This window comes from Agelaius tricolor, unplaced genomic scaffold, assembly GCF_023055355.1.
Source record: "Agelaius tricolor isolate 1412-34295 unplaced genomic scaffold, bAgeTri1.0.p SCAF_20, whole genome shotgun sequence".
NCBI lineage: Eukaryota > Metazoa > Chordata > Aves > Passeriformes > Icteridae > Agelaius > Agelaius tricolor.
The window spans coordinates 10,852,734-10,876,786 of NW_027269280.1; the positions used below are offsets into that span (position 1 = coordinate 10,852,734).

Consider the following 24,053-nt stretch of genomic DNA (forward strand, 5'->3'; position numbering starts at 1 on the left):
GTTGCACGAGACAGAACAGACTCATCTAGTCAAAAGGTTTTTTCACTGTTTAGATTTTTAAAAAACCCACAAACCCAAACTGGTTTTATTTGGTTCCATTTGCCAGGACAACCGAGAAAAACATTTACACCATGGCAGTCTTTGCACAATCTGATGCTGTTGAAATTACACTGGGTTGAACATTTTCTGACCATCTTTCTTGTGTACTTTGAACCACTTCACAAAGATTTTTTTTTATAATTGCATAGATGCTCCAATAAAACTCCAAGCATCAGAATTTGAGAGCAAGAATGAGGAATAAGAGACCAACTGGAAATTATATTTCTTCCAAAGTCGAATTAAAAAAAAAAAAATCAGATATGCTTTCATTATTAGCTCTTTCTTGAACTTGAAACACACCTCTTACCATAACACTAAATGTCTCCTCTGGGCCAAGAAAAGCTCCTTCTGTATTGTACTGCCATATGAGCTCCAGTATCCTCTGTTTCATAAATACAAGCACTTCCTGCCATCAGTAGGAAAAACTGTTGTTCTTAATTCTGAGAATCCAGATCCTAAACCTATACTCAAACACTTTCCTGGTGAATTAAGTTGTTTTTAAAAACTGGCCCATGACAATTTGCTGCAGTCTGAACACTGCAGCTCACTTCCAGAGACGTTTACTGTGCTTTCCTGGCACAATCAGTCCAATAAACACTGCTTTTTCCTTACACAGAACAGAGCAAACTACAGGAGCAAAGGACACCTACAAGTTCCACTCTCAAAACTCTGGTTCATCTGCTCACTCTGTTCCTCCAAACCCCCCTCTGGCCAAGCTTTCCCACAGTAATTATTTGATGCTGTATCGACAGTGCCCTGGTGCCCAGGTAAGAAGCAAAGTGCCTCTGGTTAGCATATGAATGGCATGCCATGCATGCAGATCCCAGCCAGGAAACGTTCTGTGACAGCAAAGATTTGGAACAATAAGCTTCCATCCAGCTGATAAACATCTACCTGTCTCCCTCCAAGCCCTCTGCTTTACCTAATCTAATTAAATGAAAGCTGATCCCCACCGGTATTCACAGTAGGAGACACTAAGGCGTTAATCAGCTCAAGCTATTAGCGACAGAATGTCTCTAAGAAAATTACACAAAGAAAAGGTCTGTGCTAAAGAAACAGTGGTTCTGTCTTTCCCTGTGGAGAAACGTAAGGGACACTTGACTTGCACCAGATTAATTTCTGCCCCATCCTTTCATGAAGCTCAAGCAAAAACCAGACAGAAGTGTACCCACTCTGTAATTCAGTAAAAAATGATGCAGACCTCAGTGCGGATCCCAGCATGTACCTCTGCTACAGGGGAGCTCCCCTGCCAGCTCAGCAGGGTTAATACATTTAATATCTGTCTTCTCAGAAGCAGGGCAACCTGCCTACACACAGAGCTGGCAGGTGGAAGATGGAGCACATTCCCACAGGAACACGAGCTGGTACAGTGGAATTAGCACTTCAGAGCAGCAGGCTGGGCAGTGAGGGCACAGGCACCAGTTCCTTGTTCTGCATGACTCTTTCAAAGCCCATTCAATCACACTTGGCCCCTCTTTGCCTATGCAAAGGCTTATTCTGCCCTAAAAACAAGACAACACCCCCCCCTCCACACCCCTTAGCATGAGCCTAGTGATGCAAAAAACCAAAACCATGGAAAATGATAGGTCAGCAAAAAAGCCCACTTCACCCTACAATAAAAAGGAACAATGCAGCTCTTATTTTTCTTGAATCCTTCATTGTTTAGAATATTTCTTGCAATGTCTGACCACAGTTTCTCTTTTTCCTCATAACTATTGAGCTTCCTTTCCCTCCCACAGAAGCATTCAATAGAACTCAAACACATCAGGAAGGACTGGGCTGTCTTGTTAGTGTCTCCTGCTAGGGTCTGCTGCATCTGGGGCCCTGCTTATCAGTTTGAAATTCCTTGTGTGTTTCCCCACTGTAAAAACCAAATCCTTTAGGCTGTTTCATCAAAAAAAACACTCTTAGCTTCACCAAATAATAACAAATCAGCATATCAGTATAATGAAAGAAGACAAATGCAGTAAGAGAATTACCCAATTTCATACCAAAAAGTATGAACAATAACAAAAGAATATTTGTTTCCAAGCATCAAAATTGAATTGACATTGCCTTGTTAAATAAATTCTCTGTGGACACTTAGCAGTTCTTTCTTTAATCAGAACCCATTTGAAACAAACTTCAGCAAGAAAAGAATATACAGAAGACAGATTTACAGACAGATTCCTGAGGAGCTATCACAGGCTAAGCTGTTAGCATCTGGACTGTCTGGATCATATCTGGTTTTGGTCACTACTGAAATTTAGGGATTCCAGCCTAGTCTCCCACAGGCATGTGGCCAAATCACTCACACACCAGCAGTGTGCTCAGGAATGCAAAGAAACTGCAGTGCCAGAGGTCACACTGAAGCATCTCCTACACAACCTTACAATCCTAGAATCTTTAACTCCTTGCCTTCAGAAGTGACACTGAAGCAGGCACTCATCTGGCTGTTTGGAAGAACACCACATAGATTTTAAACTGTCCAACACGGAGTTGAACAATAAACTTAATACTTCAAAGGCAATACAGTAGTTGCAGGAAGCCATGAAGTATTTACTTCAGTGCTGCAATGGGTGTTTGACCTATGAATACCATTCACACCACCTGCAATTCCACAATAATTCCTCAACTCCTTGGAATCCAAAAGGAAAAGGCAAAAATTGCTCAGGATCAAGAGGAATTACAGACCTAAGTGAAAAAAAAAACCTATGAAAAAAGATCTTGCTGCATATTCATTCAAGAAACAGGTAAATTTTTATTAACCAGGCACTCATTCCATCTCAGCTTTCTTGTAAAGCACATATGGTGTCAACCACACTAAAAGATGGAGGAGTTGCTGGCAGTTGCTAAGGTATCATGACTTCAGCCAAATGAGTTACTGAAGTGACAGAAACTTTAGTTCCATGAGCTGTCAAGAACACATTGTCAGTAGATGCAAATTCAAGACTCCTGTGTTGAAATGGAAGCAAAGGAGCTTTGCATCAACCGTGGCAGAAGTAAAATTGCCCCAGTGTTCTTACCTCCCATTCACTTGCAAGCTTCACAGGCACCTCTATGCCCCTCTTCTCCAGCTGTTGCAACTTGTAATCCTCATATTTCCTGTATCCTGCATATCCTCCACCTGTAGCTACCAGAACATGGAAGGGCCGCAGGCGGAAGACTTGGCCCACTGGAGCAGTGTGAAGCTTCTTCCTGTCTGTAACAGAAAAAACACAGACTTCAGGAAAGAGAAAGCAATCCTGTGCAGTGAGGGATAGGAGCTGGGTGATGAAAATGTGATGAGAAAAGAACTCTGACACAGAAGGCCTGTACAGATGCTCCTGAGTACTGCAGTTATTGCAGTTTACCAAGTTACTGTAACTCAACTGACCAACACTAATTGGTCATCTGTGGTTTTAACCTCATCCCTGTCCCTGCCACCCCACATGCTTCCAACATTCTTCTCCCCAAAATATGTATAAACTGTGTTCCCTGAAAGCCCCTTGGAGAAACACACAGAATTGGTGTCTGTCAGCACTATCAGTTTCCAGCTGTGAGAACATTGGTACTATGTGGAATAATCATTTGCTGGGGAACAATCTGTACCACAGTGAAGCTTTGTGCTTCTCAGTCATTAAAGCTTTCACTGCAGTCAGGGAATCCCCAGACTGTACAGCTAACTGGAAAAGGGAAGGAAATTATGACCCATTTTAGAGTAGGTGGGGGAACAGGAAAACAGGCCCATTTCTGCTGTAATACAAGTCACCACATGAAACAAAGAGATGTGTAGTATTAAATCTGGTTTTTACTGAGTAAATACCAAGCTCCTCCTGCCTAAGTCCAGCCTTGCAGTCACTGTGAGATACGAGGACACAGTGTGGTCACTAAGCAACAGACTGAGCATGGGGCAGGCACAGCTGTGGGACTATTTCCCTTCCAGAATCTTCAGAGAAAACAAATCTGTCCAGGGCTCAGTCAGTATTAGACTGTGCTGCTCATGTCTGTCTGCCAGGCAGTCAGAAGTTCTCAGCAATGAGTAGGAGTCACTACCTGACAGAAAATGCCCAGAACCAATTCTTGATCCTGATTGCTGTCATTCCCACAGCAATCATTAACTTGGATGCACCAGAATCAAACCCAATCAACTTTAACTTCCTCCAAAGTCAGGCTCCTTAGGGTTTGACTATGAAAGGATGCATTAGCAACCAAAAGAATCCAGCCAACACCAACTCTATTTCTAGGCACGCATAGGGACAAAGCACAATTGTTTTGAAGTCTGGAAAGCTTTAGTTCTAAGGAATTTAGTTTAGTAGAAGCATTCAGCCATGATGCTGCAAAAAAATGCCAAAAAAAAGTAATTCTTGTCCACATTTTGTTTTATCAAAATAATATTTCTTAATAATTTCTTTTCTACACTGGTGAATTAAAATATTGCCATATATCCTAAATGCACCATAAAACAAAACCAGCTTTGTTCTTTCTTTAAAAAAAAAAAATTATTTTCTGGGGGAGAAAAACAACAAGGCAGCAACTACAGTTACAGTTAAGATTCTAAAAATAATTATTTCCTAAAGAACAATGCTCAGGGAAGGAGAGGGATCATTTAGAACAGCTGAATGTTTAAAAAGACAGACTTGCTTGAATTTACAAAGACTCTACAACCTTTCAACTTTGTATCACTATTTCAACAGAAATGTCTGTACACAGACCAATGATACTCTTTAGCCCTAAAGCCTTTAACTCCCTTCCACCACATCTTTGGTTCTAAGTTAGCAAAGCTGCCCAGCTATTTCAGCAATTTGACAAATTCCCAAACTAAAACCCCTCAGCAAGAACAGCTTTTTCTGGTTTGGATCCAGAGAGAGGCAGTTTCTGTTTCAAGAGCATTGATTACACCCATGTGAACATTTCTCTTCCTCTAACAGTGACCAACCCATGTGGTGTTCCACAAGCCACAGCAAACACAATTTAAGTTGTTGATAAATGAAGAGTTGACTTTTTCCATCTCCAGCATTAATGAAACAACCCTTCTGTAACTGGTCTCCCAAACATTATCATTGCACAGGCAGCCAACATGTCACTGTCAAGCTTATTTGCCCTGACAAAATTCCACACCTTCCCCACACAAGTGTACAAACTCTAAGACAAGAACATTAGTTACTGATTCTGGCAACAGAGCCAGGTTTAGGCAGCTGGCACTGCTTAGATTTCAGCTGAACATCTTGTTCTCTAATGATGCTACTGCTGCTCCTTGGAAAGCTGCATGAGAGTGTGTGGAGAGCTCATCCTTGGCACAAGAGCCACCAGAAACAAGTGCAGGACTTGTTACATTAGTCAAGGTACTAATACAACATTTTTAGATACTACCCTAAATCTGAAGCCCTCATAGATAAAGCCAGCCTCTTCCAGAATTCTCTAAAACACTGAGTATTCTCAGCAAAGGAGAATAAAAATTAGAAACAGTTTCCTTCTCTGGAACAGGTGAAAAAGACACATTTCCTCAGAAAGTGGAAAATTCAGGATGAGAAAGGAAACTGAATAATGGCAGGAGAGCTCTAGTTTATGTAGATGCACAACTGCTGCTAGTTTATGCAGATGCATAAATGGTAGATGCAGTAACATAAATGCTGCTCCATTACTCTGACCAAATTAAGAATTTCTTCCAGGACATGACACAAACACTTGGAGGAGGCCATTATAAGGGATAGAGGTAAAATTAGAGAAGAGTTATCTTTCCTTTAAATCCAAATCAGACTCTAAAAATATCAATTAATTAGAAAATGTCTGGCTAAAAAGTTGATTTGTTCAAAACTCAAAGCTAATTTTGACTAAAATGACCTTTCCTTCCTTGTGATCAACAGCTTTGCATTATGTCTCAACTTGCAAATTTTTTTTCTCTAATGACTTTGATTTATAGACAACAAAGCCCTGCTGTTTTATTCATCTCTGTAAGTATATTTTTCAATAATGAAATATCCATATATGATATGCCAGACAAAGCACTTGGACAGGCCAGTTAACCCAAAGAAATGGTTTTGGAAAATGGGACCAATAGCTCAGCTGACAAGGAAACCAAAATTGAAGACAATTATTTGTGATACTAATATAAGGCAATGCACATGCTACAAGTTTATAAATATTCCTTAAAAACAAACAGTAATATTTGATCTTCACAGCATTACCCAGCTACAGAAACATCAAGGGCAAGCACCACTTTAACCAAGTCCTAAACATTTCATGTAAACCTACTCTGATTTCCTGATCTATTCAAATTGTAAGTACAGATTGAAACATAAAAGGATATTTATACATTTTCATTTTTATAGGGCTGTTAAACTGCTGAAATCTGAATCTCTCAGACCTTTCAATGTGAACACCTGGTAAGAGCAGCACTATAGATCAGGTAATACAGTTGAACATTATAAATATGCATAAGTTTGATGTTGCCCTTCTCAGTCAGTCACTTCAGTAGGTGTGGAAAGTACACAAATTATTGCTCATCAAGTTCATTTAAGTGGGTTTTTTAAAATGTAAAAACCCTGTCCTAACATGAATCTTTCTGGTAAATTGTACTGTGTTTTTTAAAAAATAATTTTTGAACTCTAGACTCCTGAGAAAACTAACTAAAGTGCAGAAATTAATTAAGAAAAATAAACCTATGACTAATGGGTTTTAATTTGCTATGCAGGAATCATCTTCACTAGAAAAAGTTTCAGATGCCTTGTAAAGTTTGAAAGCAACAAACAACAACAGCTCATAATAAATCTTATGAAAAAGAAGTAAATATACTTCTTTTATTATGTGGAAAACACGATTTGCAAGCTTGTGTCTAAGGAAATGCCATTAATTGGTCTTTGATGCTGGACTCCCACTGCTTTCATTTAAAAAAAATGTATCTTCCCCAACATGAGACCACAATTTGCCTCACTGTGAGTGACCCTGAATTTAAAACCTCTTGTAGCTATAACCCACCACTTACCAGTGAAAAATGTCCTGGAAGGAGGCTGCTTCCACAGGACTCCAGCTCTTACACACAGGTTCCTCTGCACCAGCAAGTTACAGCTGCACAGCAAGCTGCAAATACAACAAACATGAAGTGGCTGCTTAACTACAAATGTTTAATAATGCAAATTTCAGTAGCTCAGCATAGTGACCAATATTTAGCAGCTGAGTAACAGAGGGAAAAGTCTATTCAAGTTATCATAAAATTTCCACTGAGCCTAGTCCCTTGTGGTCTACTCCTTTCCTAAACAAATTTTGAAAAATCCAACAATCCAACTGCTCCTGCAGGTATTTATTTAAAGATGCATCTTCATATTTTATTTTTCTTAACAAATATTGACATGTTCCTCTTGGGCTGCTGTAACAGTGATATTTTTCTGAGTATTGTAGGTGCTTTTCTTGCCAATAGCCCTTCACAGGCAACTATTTATGTTATCAGCATGTACTGTATCTTGGTCTGTCTGGAGCTCTAAAAGGCAAATGGAGTGGTAAATTTTATAATTATTGTTAAGAACTTGGGATTATTCCATTTCCACTGGGCTGCTACAACTGTGTCATTTAAGAACCTCCTACAACAGCAACTGTCTAGAGAGACACTTAGGATTTGGTTCATGTAGTTTTTAGCTTACCATCCTGGTGGGAAGGAGGAAGGGTGCATAGAGAAGTTTTGGATTCTATGAAGTAGCAATGGCATTTATTAGACCAAGTGGTGTGGCTGAAAAAGTAAAAAAGCTGCCAGGCACAGCAGCTCTTCTTTAGAATTTAACTTACCACTCTGTTCACTGGTGAACTGCAGTGAGAGTGGCTCTGCCCCTCTGAAAATCCATAAAATAGACTTGGAACTGGCCAATATAGAGAAAGGGTTCACCCAGGACTTTCTGTGTGTTTAATTTCATGTTCATAATAAGTCTGACAAGAAGGCATCCAGTTGTACAAGAACTATTCCAAGTCTGTAAATAAGCATGTTTAAACAAGTATTTGACTGTGGCCTGCAACATGCTGCTGTCAGACAGGATCACAGGGAGGAGAGGGACAGAGTTCCCACCCCAACAGGCTCAGACCCTTAGGAAGAACCAGATCTTTGTGCAACCTGCTCATTCTCAGGAGGCAATGCCACAGCTGGGATGTCTTCATCTGCCCTCTGGCCTTTCATCTGCTCTTGATCAGATACATGGAGGACACAATTACTTCAGTAGCTTACACACTATTGCATCATTTGGGGCCATTCAACCTCAGGAAGTGATTATTAAGAGTTTAAAGACTTAATTTCAGGTGTCTACTGAGTTACATATAGGCGTGATCCCTTTATTTCAAAGAAGAATCTACAGATTTCCTGTCTAGAAGTCACACCATTATGTCAGCACACTTGGTAACACTGCTTTAACATCAGCCAACAACCCACAGCTAAAGTTTTCTCTTATCCCTATTGCAACAGTGTCAGAAAATCTCACTGTGCCCTTCAGCTTCATGGTCTCTGTTAAAATCCCTGCATTAACCCAAATGTGACAGGACAGACCCTCCCCAAGCTCCACATTCCTGTAACCACGTGCCAAACAGTCCCCACTGCTGCATCATCTCCTAGGATGTTATTTCCTTAACAAGACTGAAAAAGGGCTGAACATACAGAACCTGTGTGCTCTACAGAGCAACACGTTGTGATTTGTCATGAACAACGAGGTCACCTGATGCTCTTGGGTCATACCGGGCCTGCACTAATTTGTGGACTTACAAGGCCTGTTTTACAACACATTAAAACACTTGGGATAAAAGGAGCACTTGCTCATCAGTTAGCTGGGATCCTGTGGGCTACTTCCAAGGGATTCAAGAAACAAAGAACTAATCGAATTAGCAATAGGCTTAAATTTAGCAAAGAGTTTTCAAATCCTAAAAAGTAATGGAAAACATTATTAAAACTTAACTGCAGCCTAAAGCATCAGTATTTGAGACATTTATTAGCTTTCCTACATACTAGTGTATACAAAAATGCAGTCAGAACAGAAGGAGTTGTGTTGGCTTCACAGGAGCATCCAGGAGCTGTTCCCACTGCTGAGGCAGGGCAGGGCACCCGGGACTTGGTACCTCCTCAGACAGTGAAGGACACAACACCTAACCCTAAGCTCTTACCAAAATTGCTTTTGGTGTCCAACACTGGAAAATCAGTTTCCATCTTACTCTGAAACCTGCCTAAAAACAGGCAAAGACAACAAAACTAAAACCAGTCTCAGCTTCCCTGCTCCTGACAGCCTGACCTTGGTGGGTACACATGCATGTTGGAGTATTGACCCCCTGCCTCTCCCACCGGACTGGAGACTGACGGAGAAGGAACTGCCAAGAAATTCCCTGTTAACTGCAGCCCCTCTGTGTCTTCAGCCATCTCTGGACGAGGGACAACACTCTGCTGCCAGCCCTGGGGCCGGAGGGAACAGAACAGAACAGGCTGTGCACGAGGTGTTTTCTCCAGGTTTTGAGAGAGAAGGGGGAATAAGGGGACTGTGTGTTCTATCCAAGAACAGGGAACAGTGGCTGAGAAACAGCATTCCTTAAGCTGTTTGGTTGCTATGAAAAGCACAAGCCGTAAGAGGATATCTCCTCTAGATATCTGCTCAGTGCCCGGCCAGGTGCTCCTGCTCCCAGCCATCGCCCGGATCGCATAACCCGAGGGGCTGCAGCCGCTCCCCATCCACCGACTGCTGCTCAGCACCTGCACTCTGACAGCTACAGACTGCAAACCCAGTCAGAACTACACGAGGCCACACGCTTCTCGTTCTTAAAACACTTAAACCCCTTATCTTCCTTTCCAGCTTGGAGAAGGAGGGCAAGGCTCCTTACCCATGCCAAGGGCAGGGCCAAGGCTGCAGAGACAACCGCACTCACCCCGCTAGGGAAACGTCAGCGAAAGAGGGGGGCGAAAAGGGGGCGGCTGCAGCCCCCGGCCCGGCTCCTCCTCCCCCGCGGGGTGCCGTCTGTCAGACAGGGCTGCCGGGGCCAGACAATGACAATGACAGTAACAATGACAATGACAGCGACAGTAACAATGACAGCCCCAGCCCCGCCGTTCCCGTACCTGCTCCGCGCCACGGCCGCCGCCATCTTCCCACGCCGCCGCCGCCACCGCGTCCTCTGCCGCGTCCCGCGCGAGAGGGCGGGAACAGCGCGGGGGCGGGGCCAGGGGCGGGGCCGCGGCCGTGAGGGGGCGGGCGGGGCCGGGCATGGCCTGTGTGAGGGGGGTTGTTCCTGAGGGAGCACACAGTGTAGGGAGGGGTTCATTTCTGAGGGGAGACCCGGAGTGGGGATACGGCTGCGAGGCTGTTCTTCAGAGGGGGGGTTTGATCTGTGAGGAGGGCTGTTCTCTTGGCGCGGGGGAAAAAGGGGCCGTCGCTGGGGCGATGTGGGGTGGGGATAGGGCTGGCCCTGAGGGGACATTTTCCAGGGGATGTGGAGTGGGGACGGGGTGGTGGCTCCTGAGGGTTTGTGCCATGGAAATAGAGCTGCCCCATGAAGGGGCTGTGGGCTGTGCCCAGCGGGAGGAGGGCGCTGCTGCTGGGAGTTCAGGATGAGGCAGGTGGGGTTCAGCTGCTTTTCAGTGCTGCTGTTGACACACAGGTGAGTTATTTGCCCCAGGTGTGGGACCACCAGGAATATTAAGGCAGGAATTTTAGGGAGAGGACACACGACATGGGACAGACACGATGCTGTTCCTCCAAGTGAGGTGTGTGGTGGGGTAGTGCAGTAAGACCTATTCCTCCTCTGGTGTCCTTTGCCTGGAAGTTACCTGGCTGCCTGCTGCCCAGAGGGAATTTTATAGAGGTTATTTGGTTTTCCACTCTCTTAGATGCATCCCTAGATGAATAAATGCTGGGAAGTAGCTAATTACCTGTCTCTGACAGTGGCAGAGGGGTAGTTTCACATGGTGAATCAGTAGGAAAAGAATTCAAGAGTCCTGGCTGTGTTTCCACATCCTTAGTGCTTTAGGACATGGTCCTCAGGCAAGCTGATTAATTTAATTTAAATTCCTGATTTATGTTTGTATTTTTTCCTGACCAGGCCTAAATGAGGTCTATAACACCTTCATGTGATTCTGCCTTTTTTTCACATCACTATAGGTAGTAGTATCTATATAAGTATCTTAAACATGTGCAGGAAAGCCTTTCATTGTTAAACATGTGAAATTTGAGGGGAAATCCAGACACAGACCTCATGAAACAGTAATAATATTAGCTGACTGAATTGTTGGGATTTACATATCCTATACATAATGGTAGGATTGGCACAAAGTAAAACCTCAAAGAAGGTGGGATTTGGTGTTGTAAGGGGCTTTGGTACAAGCCTTGCAAGAGCCATTACCTTTGATGTGTAAGAGCACCCCACTGATGGGCCTGACAGACAAGTTTCCCCAGAACTGACTGAGAAGTGATTCAGAGGTTAAGGTGCAGTTAAATGTAACACATTGTTTATAGTGTAAAATAATTGTCACAAGGCTAAACTGATTAATAATCTGTCCTGATCTAATCTTTCTCCTTGGAATTAAAAGTAAATATGTGGATGTGTAACTTTTTAAAAAATATTTTATAATGTGTCTTGTTATTAGATTTATGGGGTTTTTTAACATCTGGTGAGATTATATGGTCTGCACTCACTGAGAGTTAAAACTTACTTCCCTAAGGGTACTGAGCTGTGCTAGGCCTGTGCAGCTGAGCCAAGTCAAAGAGGGGATTAATACCACAGCTCCTCCAACAAGTGAGAGACTGGAGATCTTGGGGCTTCAGAATGTTTGTTTCAGGTGATGCCTTAAGTTTTAGCTTGCATGTTTTCCAGATTCTGTACTGCCTTAGTGTGTAGCTCTGAACTTCATATAAAGTGTTAGCAAGTTCTCTTCACAGTTTAGTCAGACAAAACCATCCTAATTCAGCCTGAGAACCAAGGACAGCATTGCAGCTTCAGGCCCATAAAGGATAAAGGATAAAGAATTGAGGAGAGCAGTCTGGGAGGATGGGACTTCATAGCCTGAAGCTGTAATTGGACAATTAACCCCAATATGTAAATGGACCAAAACTTATAAAAGTGTGAACACTCAGGACTGCTTGTCCATCTTGTGTCCATCTTGGGTGTAGCCTCGCTGGGCTCTTGCACTGCCCAGGGTGTATCCTTTGAAGGCCTTTAATAAATACCTGCTTCATTCCTTTAGCTCTGCCTAGCCTGTTCCAGGTGGTGCAGGAAGAAATGGGGAATGCCTCAGGCTGGATGGGGCTTGGAACAACCTGATTTAGTGCAAGGTGTCCCTGCCCTTGGCAGGGGGGTGGAACAGGATCAGCTTTAAGGTCCCTTCCAACCCAAACCATCCTGGGGTTCTGTGTAACTCCTCCTGTGATCAGATCAGTGGGAAACAACACCTCAACAAGTGCTGCAGATCTAGAGAGGGAACTTGTGAAACTCAGGAGATGTGCATTACGTGAGTGTGAAAGAGGCAGGTGGGGAATGATGACTGAATCACTAGGGAAGGGTACATAAGGCAACAAAAGAAATCTGGGAAATGTAGCTGCAAAAATACAGTAAGTAAACAAAGCACCAGGGAGAGCTGTAAAATCAAGAAGGAAAAGAAAGTAGGATAAAGACTCTATTTCTCCAGAACTCTTGGAACAGTTAATTCTTTCCTGAACAGAAAAGATTAAACCATATTCACAATATTTCATACATCATCAGACACTTCTGCTTATATATAATATGTAAATTTATTTTTTCTCTTATATTTAATATATAAATAAATGTATTTTTTTCTACTATAGAATTAATGATGTTAATAGCTGCTGTAGAGTAATTGAGAGGTAATAATACTTCAGGTTAAGCATTAGAAAATAGGGGAATAAAGCAGTTTGGATGAGATTGCTAGGCTGGAATGGAATGAAGAGAATCAGGACAGTCAACAGTGTCCCAGGTCTGTTCTGAATTCTTAGGGAGGCATAGGACTACTTTTTGTTTAAAATTACTCAGGAGATAAGCCATTATCAGGTGAAAAAAATAAGGTAAGAAGAACCTTTCAGTATTCTATAGAGAGATGTGGTCATTAATTTGGATAATTCACTTAGCTTTTGGTATCTTTTTTGTAAGTTAGGTGTAAATCTTGCCCATCTCCCAAAGGCTTTGGGTGCCTTTTGAAACAGCAGAATTTCTATTTCTTTTTAAAGCAGAGGCTTACATTTCTTTCTGTGTCTGATAAAAATAGAGCAGATAATGCATGGATATTTTCCATCTGTGGGTAGGAAAGGGACCCTGTCCCTTTCTCCTTTGCTACAAGGATATACCATCCTCTGACTGTTTTTGAAAATCTTGGTTTATCCTCGTCGATATCTAAACCCCCCTTGTTATCTTCCAGAAGCTTTGGTAATCACTGTGGAATTCCTGGTATGAGAATGCAGAGCTCAGGGTAGAGAGAAGATCCTTGCTGAAGAGCTGTAATGATGAAGACAGTGATTTTAATTGTCCTAATCACCTTCTCTTTGCTGGCTTCAGGTAAGGCTGATGCAGGGAGGGAGAGAGAAGGGTTGCCTCTGGGTGGGGGACGTTCAAACTAATAAAAGCTTTGCTTTTGTTTTCCTCTGTGCAAAGAAAGAAGTTGCAGTTAAAGCCGTGCCTGTATTTTTTCTGTTTGATCATTGGCAGATGGTGACCTTTTAGTTTTGAAGCAGTTTGATACACAACTTCCTCAGCAATTCAGTGAGGCTTTGTTTCCTCTGAATAGCTGAGATCTGGGGACTCGTTAGCGGTGTCAGAACCAAGCACGGACCTCAAGCTGCTCCCCTCTAAAACCTCTACTGGTTCTTCTTGGAATTGTGCTGAATTAACACCAAAACAAGTGGAGCACTAATGTCTGATGCTATGCTCAAAGAAATGAAAACTTCAATGATTTAATTGTACACATTGCTGGTATTCATAGCTCTCCAGAGAGTCAAATGCTTAAACATCTGGAAAATACAATGTTAGAGATATTGTGGCATTTTCTGTGTGTTCAGTCCTGGTTTTCATTACAGGGCTTAAGATTCTCTCGAGTTACATAACTGCATGCTATTTTTGTGTACAACAATCTCTTTTTTCCTCCTTAAATGTCTAGTGTCTTCTTAGAGATGCATATGATGATATATTTCAGAGAAATAATACAAGACAGAGTTATTGCAGCCTAAAGCAAAAGAGAAAGTTTTGTTGGCATGTCTGGATTCCTTTAAGATGTAGCTTTATAGCTGGTTTAAACCCACTGAGCCTCCAAGTCCTTCTGAAAAAGGAAGTTTCACCTTCACCTCCACCCTTAATTGCATCTTTTTGGTGTGTGAAAGCACCAGAGGAAACAGCAGAGCAAAGGTTAAAAGCATGGCCTGTATTGATAACCAGGGGCAGCAGTAAAACTGATAAACCCCAGAGAATGCATGTTCACATCAAGGTTAGAAGGTCTGTGCTCTGCTAGAGTCACATCCCAGTTGACTTTTTGGGAGAAAATCTGCACTCTGGTAACAGGAAGATGTGACCCTGCATTGTTAGTGCCATTCCTTCTCTTGCTATGCCAACAGAAAACAGGCCCTGGCCTTAAACACATCCTCCCCTTTGGTTCCTTCAAATTTTGGGTGGCAGCCTTACCCAAAATTCACTAAGGTTGAAGCAAGGAAGATTCTGTGGCAGAAGATTTTGCCATAATAATTGCTGATTCTTGACAAATCTGTCTAAAACTATTTGGTTGCTTTCAGTCAAAAGGAAGCAAAGAGACATATTAAAGATTCAGCATCAAATATTGTCCTCATGTTGGGAAAAAGTGACCTTGGTCACATCTCTTGGGTTCCTGTAAGTGTGTGGGTATTTGAGTGTGAGTGAGCACAAACAAGCTGTTGGAAGTTAAATAAAATACAATAACCTCTCTCTTCCATAAGGTGTTAAACTGAGGGTTTTTAATGAAATCCTACAAATCTTGACTTCTCTTTTGACCCTCTAGGGAAGAAATTCCGATGGTGCACCCTTTCTGACCTGGAACAAAGAAAGTGTGCTGAGCTCTCCAAAGTGCTTGCAGCTGTGCTGCCCCTCACTCCTGCCAGTTCCTTTACTAGGATTTCTTGCATCAGAGCCCACAATACATATGACTGCATTGATAAAATCAGGGTGAGTTCACAGAGGTTTGAAAAACTGATTTTGTGTCCAAATCCTCTTAGAAAAGTAACTGGTAAACAGAAACTATGGGCAAATAAAATGATACTGAAATAATGGAACTGCTTAAATGACACAGTACACAGTCACTTGAGAGGCAAGAATTAAATCCTGTGAGCATCCTGCCAGATGTACTGTTTTACCCCAGCTAATGTCTTTGCAATCTCCAAGAAATAGTGAAAGCTGCTTGGAAATAAATAGGCAAAAGAAAACTACTAAATTAAAATTTGTTGAGGCAGAAACTGTGGTCTTGAGGCAGAAACTGTTTGTTTCCTTGTAAACACATTTGTTTTGAGGGTTTTTCTGTTGTTTTAAAGGCCAATAAAGCAGATGCTGCCTCCTTGGATGCTGGAGATGTTTACTCTGCTGTAAAGCTGTACGGTTTGGCAGTGGTGGCAAAAGAGATCTATGATCAAGGTAGGCTGGGAAAGCTGAGGAGTAAACTGTACTTCTGATTTGGCTAAGAGATGGCTCCAGATATCTTGAAAAACAAGTCAATATATTTTTTATTATCTTTGTAGGAATATGGAGGTGGCTAACAATTGTTTCTAAAATAGTTAATGATGATGAATAATACCAGTGGTGCTTTGTACCCAGCAGCCTTTCTGCCTGTGGTACTGACAGACTTGCATTGCTTGTTTGACAGGGTGCCCTGTAGCCAGTATGTGGTTAAGTTCCTGGCACGAGTACCTCCATGGACTAGGCCTAGGATAATTTCTTCTTTAGCCATGTTCACTGAAGGAATTCAGCTCCTCTTCAGAGGTGGAAGCTGCAGAATTGAGATTGTTTTTTTTCTGTTCCACATTTTGTGCTATTGCAGGAAATTGTGTGTTTGCTGTGGCCATTGCCAAACGAGGAACTCTGGAGATCCAGAACCTGCGAGGTGCGCGCAGCTGTCACAATGGAGCCAGGTGGACATCGGGCTGGAATATTCCCCTTGGCTTTCTCCTGGCAAGGAATTATCTTTCCTGGGATGAGGCCCAACCTCTGAGCCAAGGTAGGTGATAGGAGCCACAGGGCTACCTCTGGCCACAGTGAGTGTAACTGAAATGCCAGCAGATGTAGGATGAACTGGGTATGGCCATGATATGTCTGGCCCCTTTTTCTCTTTTGATTTTTTTCCCATTTGACCTTTTTCTTTCTTTTTGTTTTGTTTTGTTTTTTCCCCTACACCTGCAGCAATTAGTGAGTATTTCAATGCAAGCTGCATCCCTGGGGTTGGTGTTGCTGCTCCTCGATTGTGTGCTCTCTGCCAAGGACAAAAATCCTATGTCAGAGACAGGAACCACTTCTGTGAGACAAGCAGTAATGAACCCTTCTATGACTCCGAGGGAGCCTTCAGGTGAGCTCTGGGACACTGGGCCTGAATTCACTTTTGGGGGAAAAAGAAATTTTAAAGTAGGAAAGCCAGGTGAAATGTTAATAGGATGGCATTTGTCTTCCTGCAGGTGCTTGAAGGATGGAGTGGCAGATGTTGCCTTTTTAGATCATCTAAGAATTATGAGTGCCACAGGTAATCTTAAAGATGCAGTTTTCTTTTCATCTCTGTCTGTGCTCTTTCCTGTGTAGATGTTTGAGGGATATGCCTATATTTTTGTTGTTTCCAGGGAAAATTGAATCCCTGCAAGCAGTTCAGGGGTATTTCTTGGCTCTCCACAAAACTCAGAAAGAAACAGAACAGGAAAGTGTGAGTGAGCAATGATTGCTCACAGGAGATTCTTAAAATGGGAGCAGACAGGTGATTTCATTAGCTGTCAGTATTTGCTTTGCCCGAGTTACAAGATTCCTTTTAAAATTCAGTATATTGAGCTGCATAACTGTGAAGTTCCTGTACACCTGCCTTGTACTTTTAAACTCAGTTGAGCTCTATACCAAAGGTGGTTAGCAGTAGTATTTGCAGGTAAGTATTTGTAAATCAATGTATTTACAGCAGTATAGCTTAAAGAGCAGCTCTGGCTGAGGTCCTTCTCTTTGTTATAAGAAGTATTTACCAAAGACAGCTTTCCCAAGTGTGCTTGGTACACCATGCTGCCTGCATAACCTTTAGCAACCTGCACTGAAAAACATTTTATACTCCATCTCTGTGCCTGCTGGCAAGCCATGGCTCTGGTCACAAATTCATGAGTGTCTCCTTGTTTCAGAGTCAGAAAAAGAGGAATATGAGCTCCTGTGTCCTGATGGGTCCACAGCTGAGCTGACTGAATACAGCACCTGTAACCTGGGCAAGGGGCCTGGCCGCGGCATCGTCACCCGCAGCAACTTCCAGAAGATCACCAACAAATTTCTTAGCATGATCCAAGTGAGTTAATATTATAAGCTGTCTATGACCAGACACAGGTTTTTCTTCCATCTTTGTGTGGCAATCATGACCCAGGTTGCTTTTTTTCTTGAGAAATTTATAATTAGTGTGAATACAGTGCTAAAAATTGTTTGTTGGGGGAAGGATCTTGCATTGGCTTGTGTAAGGTTTTGCTTTTTTCTAAAGTGTTCTTCTATAGGAGATTGAGAATAAATCAGTAAAGAAGGGGAAGATGCCATAACACACAAACTGTAAAATGGCTAATGATGTTCATCCTGCCATGGAACTTGAATCAATTTTTATGTAGCTGAGGGAGATTCATAGGTTCAGGCAGGGCTCACTTTTCTTCATGTCTTTTTCTCAATTTATAAATAGTATTTGATATCTTGACCACTGATACAAAGGCAGGGAAGACTGAGGCTGCCTGTTGCTGGAAGAATGAGGAGATTTGTTGCCATTTAAAAGTGTTGTTCTTGTCCTAGCGCCTCTTTGGGCATAAAGGAAAGGAAAGAGCCAGATTTGAACTCTTCAGTTCAGCACCCTTTGGGGGACAGAACCTGCTGTTCCGAGATGCCACTCAGCACCTGCAGCTTCTCGAGGAGCAGCTGGAGATTGCCTATGTCCTTGGTCTGGATTATGTAGCTCTCCTTAAGGGACTTGGCCATGAAGGTGAGAACCATTCCAGGGCACTGTAGCTAAGGAGAGGGAAGAGAAAGTTCTCCTTCCACATTATTCCTCCCACCAGGCACAAATGCATTTACCTGAAAATCCCCTTGACATGTCACAGATTGGGGCACTGGTGACGTGATCTGCTTCCATTTCAGGGAGCTCCTTGGAGAACAGCGTCGTGCGCTGGTGCTGCATCAGTGATGCTGAGCTCCACAAATGTGAGGAGTGGGCACTGAGCATCAAATCTGACCCCTTGGTCTGTGTCCAGGCAACTTCCATGACCAAATGCATTGAAATGATCAAGGTAGGAGACTCCTTCTGCTCAGGGTAAGACTGGACTGGCTATGTATGTCTTGTCTGAGCTAAAGAGAGGAAAACTAGCTTGAGGAATGAGAGGGAATTGATGCAGGGGAATTTTCAGCCAGTGGAGAAGTCCTGCTGCTTAGATACTCAATTCATGCAAATCCTGTTTTTGTCATTTTCTCTAATGCTGCTGGCAGAGTAGTGAGGCTGATGCAGTCACCCTGGATGCAACACATGTGTACATTGCAGGGAGATGTGGACTGGTGCCTGTAGCTGCAGAATGCTATGGTGAGTTCTCATGTGACCTTATCAAGAAGAGAGGCAATCAAAACAGTACTGTTAAGAATATAGTTTAATTTCCACAGTTTGTGATGTTTTGTGATGGAAGCAGGAGTCAGTATAAATGTCCAAATACTCTTCCCAGCTCTTCCACTAACTGGCTCCAGCATTTGCTCTGTTTATTTTATCCCTTCTGTTAAAGGGACAAAGATGCTGACATGGCTGAAGAGGTTCACAAGGGTTTTGAAGGAATGCTGCTATGTAAAAGGAATGACAGCAGTTGCAAGATCCTTAATGTTTATCTCTCCTTCCAGGGGGAGATTGTGCCCCAGCAGCTGAGACCATGGAGAAAACAGGGAAACTAATTCATCTTAAGCACAAAGGTAACAGAAACTTTCTAGGGTTTATGCAGGAATTTATTTGCATGTTGGTTTAGAATAGAATTTCCTGTGCAAGGACAAGAACTTTGTGGCTAAGCAAAGAGCAGGTCCTGTACTGGAACTGAAGATGCTGTGACAAGATGAGGGAGGGAAGGGGGGCTGTACCCTTGTGGAATACTGAATTGCCTTGGTATAACTGGCTGTTGTCATTGTTTCACAGCACTTCCACCAGTTTATGCTGTTGCCCTAGCTAAGAAAAGTGCCAAACAGATTCACATCCATAACCTGAGGGGAAGAAGGTCCTGCCACAGTCACCTGTACAGTCCTGCAGGATGGTTACTTCTGTCCAGACACACAGTAGGAGCTCAGCAGAATGACACTGAGAACTGTGATGTTGCCTCTGGTAAGGGCTGCCTCTGGCTTCTCTCTTAACTAGACCATGAAAATCTGAAGCCTAAATTTGTGAGTAAAATAGAAACAGGGCCATGAGGATCCAACCAGCAAGTGATGACTACAGTTTCAGAGGGTGTTGAAGCAGCTTTTCCTCATATTTGACTATGTGTCACACTATTTAGCCCTCTTCTTGCTAGTTGTTAGGATGAAATTTCTTTCCTGTCTTTTCCCATATGTGAAGAGCCTTGGGAACACCTTGCCTTAATCTCATCTCAGTTTTCTTTACTCAGCTTATCAGAACTACTTTTGGAAGGGCTGCATGCCAGGAGCAGATGGGAACCTGTGCAAGGTGTGCATTGGAGATGGGGAGGTGGAAGGAGCTCGAGTGTCCAGCAGGTGTGCTGCAAGTCACAATGAACGTTACTATGGCAATATGGGAGCACTCAGGTGAGAGCCAGAAATGCAGGGCAGCAGCCACAAGTGCCTTATTACTTTGCTGATTTGGGTTTTTTTGGGAGGTTTTTTTCCCCCCTATTTGTTAAGCATCTGTCTGTATAAACTTTTGCTAGTGTGTATTTTGTTTTGGTTGCAGTTGCCATGGGATGTTCAGCTGACTGATGGTTTCAAATGGTCATTAAACCATTTCCAGAGCAAGGCAATGCTTCCAAACATGTACAGCTTAGAGCATTGGTACTGACTCATTAAAGGGAAGGGATGAAAGAGCACCAGAGAGCAGAGGTGCTGTGGTAAGAGGCAGTGTAGCATACAGGAGATAATTAAATAGAGTGGAAATAAAAAAAAAATAGTGGAAGACAGAGGCAGAGAAGACTATTAAAGGTGAAACTTTTGTGAAAGTTTAAGAAAGCACTCTTATGAAATATACATAATGTATTTGGTTGAATTCCATTCTCTTTCCTGCCTAGGCATGGTGAAGGTGCACATTGGAAGCTGCTGTAAGGAATGAAAAGGATTGTTTTAGCAAATCTCTATGCTGAGATCACTGACATATTCCAAGGGATTAGAGATGGGAGGGATACTTCCAGCTACTCCAATTTTAGCTTCAGCTGACTGTCCAAATGTCAGCCACCATGTGTCTTTGATCCCTTTTATTTTTCCTTGCACTAGGTGCCTAGTTGGCAATCCCAGTGGAAGAAGCTTTGGAGATGTAGCTTTCCTGGAACACTCAAACCTGCTCCAGAACATAGAGGGTGAGATGCAGATATTCTCTTTTCTTTTGAGAATGTTCATTAATGTCAGTTACTTCCCACAAAGCAACCATCACTCATGAGGATCAGCCTGTACAGGTTTACTCTAGGTCCATGAAGTTGTGTTTGTAAATGGAAGACTGCTAGAAGCTTTCTCCATGTAGGTGTTCCAGTAAAGCTCAACATTCAGATACTGTAAGAGAGGAAAAAAGAGGAATCACCCAGTGCAAAGATATGTGTTGGGATAATCATCCTTGGAGACTGCACTAAATTTCTGGAAGCTTTAAATGTCACAGCTTTAAAAGGCAACTCAAAATATGTTTTTCTTAGAGTCAAGCAGAAAAGGAACCCACATTAAAGCAAAATAAAATTCTATTTTAGCCCATTCCAGTAAGAGAGGGGAGTTTTCTAAGAGAGGAATCTCTCTAAAATCAAATGAAAGTATAAGGGGCTGGAAACCCACAGGAACTCCTGCAACAATTAGCAGTTTGTCTGGGGAAGCAAAGGGCATTAGGCTGAATCCCTTTGTTTCCAGAAAGGGATGTGGTTACAGATGCAGATGAGATGTGAGATGCTGTTCATATGCCTTGATTTGATTCTGTTTTGGTTGATAGGTGCAGCTTAAGTTCACTGCCCTCCTTGAAGACACCACCCCGACCCTTCTGCATTCCTAGGAAATGACCACATAGCACACTGCCTTTGTTTTGAACACATTGACTAAACTTCTCAAGTTTTAACATTTTCTTTGAGATTCACCCTCTCTTCTGCTTTAATTTTCTAAAAGGATTACCTTTCCCTTCATTTTCTTTTCAGAACTGAGCAGCTCTGGTTGGGCAGGAGGTTATTCCCCCCTTGACTTTGACCTGCTGTGCCCGGACGGAAGGCGCGCCGCAGTCACAGAGTGGGCCGGCTGTAACCTGGGCCCCGTGCCCCCCAGCGCAGTCATGACCCGGCCAGTCACTGTCACTAAAATCTCTGACTTCCTGCTGAAATCTCAGGTGTGACAGGTAACAGGGAAGAGCTTGCCATGTCACCATTTGTGATGTACAACTGCTGAAAACCCTTTCAAGATGGAAAGCTTTATATACTAGTGCCTTCAGATCCAGTACAAAAGAATGTGCATAGGAGATTGAGAAAATTGGTATTTGGGTTCTCTTAAGGGGTATTTTGGCACCAGTTCCCAAATTCCCATTCCTACTTTTGCTGAGAAATAAGGCACTGCAAACGTGCATCTTTTTGTACTAATATGAACTGTGCTAGATAAAAGTGCTATTAATGACCCAAGCTGTGAAATTTTTATTCCTTTTCTGTTCAGGAATCTCTGGGAAGCAAATTGAATTCTGAATTCCAACTCTTTCAGTCGTGGAAGTATGGTGGAAGTGATCTGCTTTTCAAGGACACCACTCAGTACCTTGTTCATGCAAGTCACCTGAGCTATCAGGAGATCCTTGGAGAGTCTTTCATTCAGCTGGCAGAATCAGTGTTTAATTGCACACCTGCAGGTACAGTCCAGTTCTGAATTCAGAGTTAGAGAGAAATGCAGCAGGCAGCCTTGCGTGCACAGCTCTGGCCCTTTTGTTGAGACTGCATGGAGAAGTGTGTTCTGCCTAATCCTGTTCATAACAAATTTCTAGGGAGTCCTGTGTTAGACTTCTGTCAGACTAACTTGGTCATTGCAATTCAGAAGGGGAATTTGACCTCTATTTTGCTGTCTGCTATTTTAATGAATAGCATCTGAAGAACTTACTACTTTTGAAGCTGATAGCATCTCTAAGTGTACACTTTCTTACTGGTTTGTAGGCATCTTGGACTTCTGCAAACAGGATATCTGTGCATCCTCATCCAACTGACAGCTCATACAGAGGCTTTGCAGGGCACAAAACATCAGCATCACTGCTGAGAACAAGGAAAATGTGCAAATCCAGCCAATCCAAAGCAGTCAGCAAGGAAACAGTCATCTCCAGAAATGTATGCTGAACACCTCCTTGTCTTTTTTTTTTTCCATCAGATTTTATGTTTATGATGATGTAATACTATTCACATATTATCCCTTTCTTTTTTGGAGCATGGCAGCATGGGGAACAGCACAACCAACAGCACAGAACTAGGATCAGCATTGTGGAAAGAGCAGGGCCAGTACCATGGACTAAAATACAGACTTGGTAGGAGTGGCACAGGTTAGTTGGTAGCATTTTGCCTTGTTTGTCTTATAAACAGTTTCCATGCAAAAACCCCAATCAACTTTGTAGTTGCAAGGTTGTGTTCTTGTAGCTGTGATTTTGGTTGCAGCTAGATAGCCCCTGCTGAATGCACATCTATATTTCTTCTTTAACCAAATCAAAACATTTCTTCTCACAAATAAATGTATGAAGACATTTAACCTCCAGCAGAACTGGATGCTTGCAGCAGTGGATATTTCTCTTTGTCAAGACCTCCAAACCATTACTTTATACTGACCCTTTGGATCTGAGATTCTCTGAAATGTCAAAATACTATCTATCAATTAAACAGCACAAGTTTCTGCTTGTAAAACTGCCTGAACATGATATGAAACCCTTTGAACAGAAATCATCTGTTCATCAGCTGTATCCTGTTTTTCCCAGTATGGTGACAGAGCCAAATCCTCAGATGCATTTGCAGCCAGCAAGCTGCAGCCCTGAAGGGGCAGGGAAAGAGCAGGATGCTGGTTTAGGCCTCTCAGGTGTTCCTGCCTTTCTTTCCTGGTGCTTCCCTGCCATCTGTGGGGCACTTGGGAGAAGGCAGTTCTGAGAACACGGTGAAGAAATGCAGCTGGCAGCCTTGCTGTGCCAAGAGCAGCCTGCAGCTAATCAGGGATAAATTAAAGATCTGGGTTCTACACAAGCTGTTATGGGGTGGGAGGGCAGGGATGTTGTTTTCAAACACAGACATTACCCATGTTACCAGGCCTTGTGGCTGATCCTGTGCTCCAGCTCTGCTTCACAAACAGCACTGTGCTGCCTTGCACAGCCTGGGTACATGCACCAGCCTCAGCCTTGACTCCCAGCTCTGAGCTGAGCAGGAGCTGTTGGTGCTTCTGAAGAGAGGGATGTGCCTCAGTATTCTGAATAGCAGCTGAGATCTTGCTTAAAATCTGCCAGGCTGGGATGAAGGAACACCAGCACTGCTGCTGTGTCTCAATAACAGCACTCCCTGTTGCCCAACACTCTTGGTCTCTTGGGAGATTTGACCTTTCCCCCCTGCATGTAAGACATATTATCATGCATATTTACCCAGACAAGCCTAAAGGCCTTAAAAACC

The 24,053-nt window shown here is 42.8% G+C and overlaps 2 protein-coding genes across 2 annotated transcripts in view; one reads left to right on the forward strand and one right to left on the reverse strand.

The window, feature by feature from the left end:
• The window catches only part of PISD (phosphatidylserine decarboxylase), a 24,805-nt gene extending 14,247 nt beyond the window's left edge, over positions 1-10,558 (reverse strand). Inside the window, 4 exon segments of the mRNA XM_071445582.1 lie at positions 3,105-3,280; positions 7,043-7,137; positions 10,130-10,258; positions 10,260-10,558. Coding sequence (XP_071301683.1) covers positions 3,105-3,280; positions 7,043-7,137; positions 10,130-10,258; positions 10,260-10,543 — 684 coding nt within the window. The 5' untranslated portion in view covers positions 10,544-10,558.
• On the forward strand, positions 10,550-23,306 carry LOC139598784 (serotransferrin-2-like). Its single transcript, XM_071445581.1, has 18 exons — positions 10,550-10,668; positions 13,436-13,572; positions 15,038-15,201; positions 15,564-15,663; positions 16,067-16,243; positions 16,426-16,588; positions 16,695-16,759; positions 17,388-17,545; positions 18,028-18,214; positions 18,370-18,518; positions 18,715-18,805; positions 19,111-19,179; positions 19,397-19,579; positions 19,860-20,016; positions 20,695-20,777; positions 21,588-21,772; positions 22,090-22,276; positions 22,575-23,306. Exons 2-18 carry the CDS (start codon positions 13,518-13,520, stop codon positions 22,622-22,624), a joined length of 2,223 nt encoding a protein of 740 aa, XP_071301682.1. The 5' UTR covers positions 10,550-10,668; positions 13,436-13,517; the 3' UTR covers positions 22,625-23,306.
• Positions 23,307-24,053: the final 747 nt, after the last annotated feature.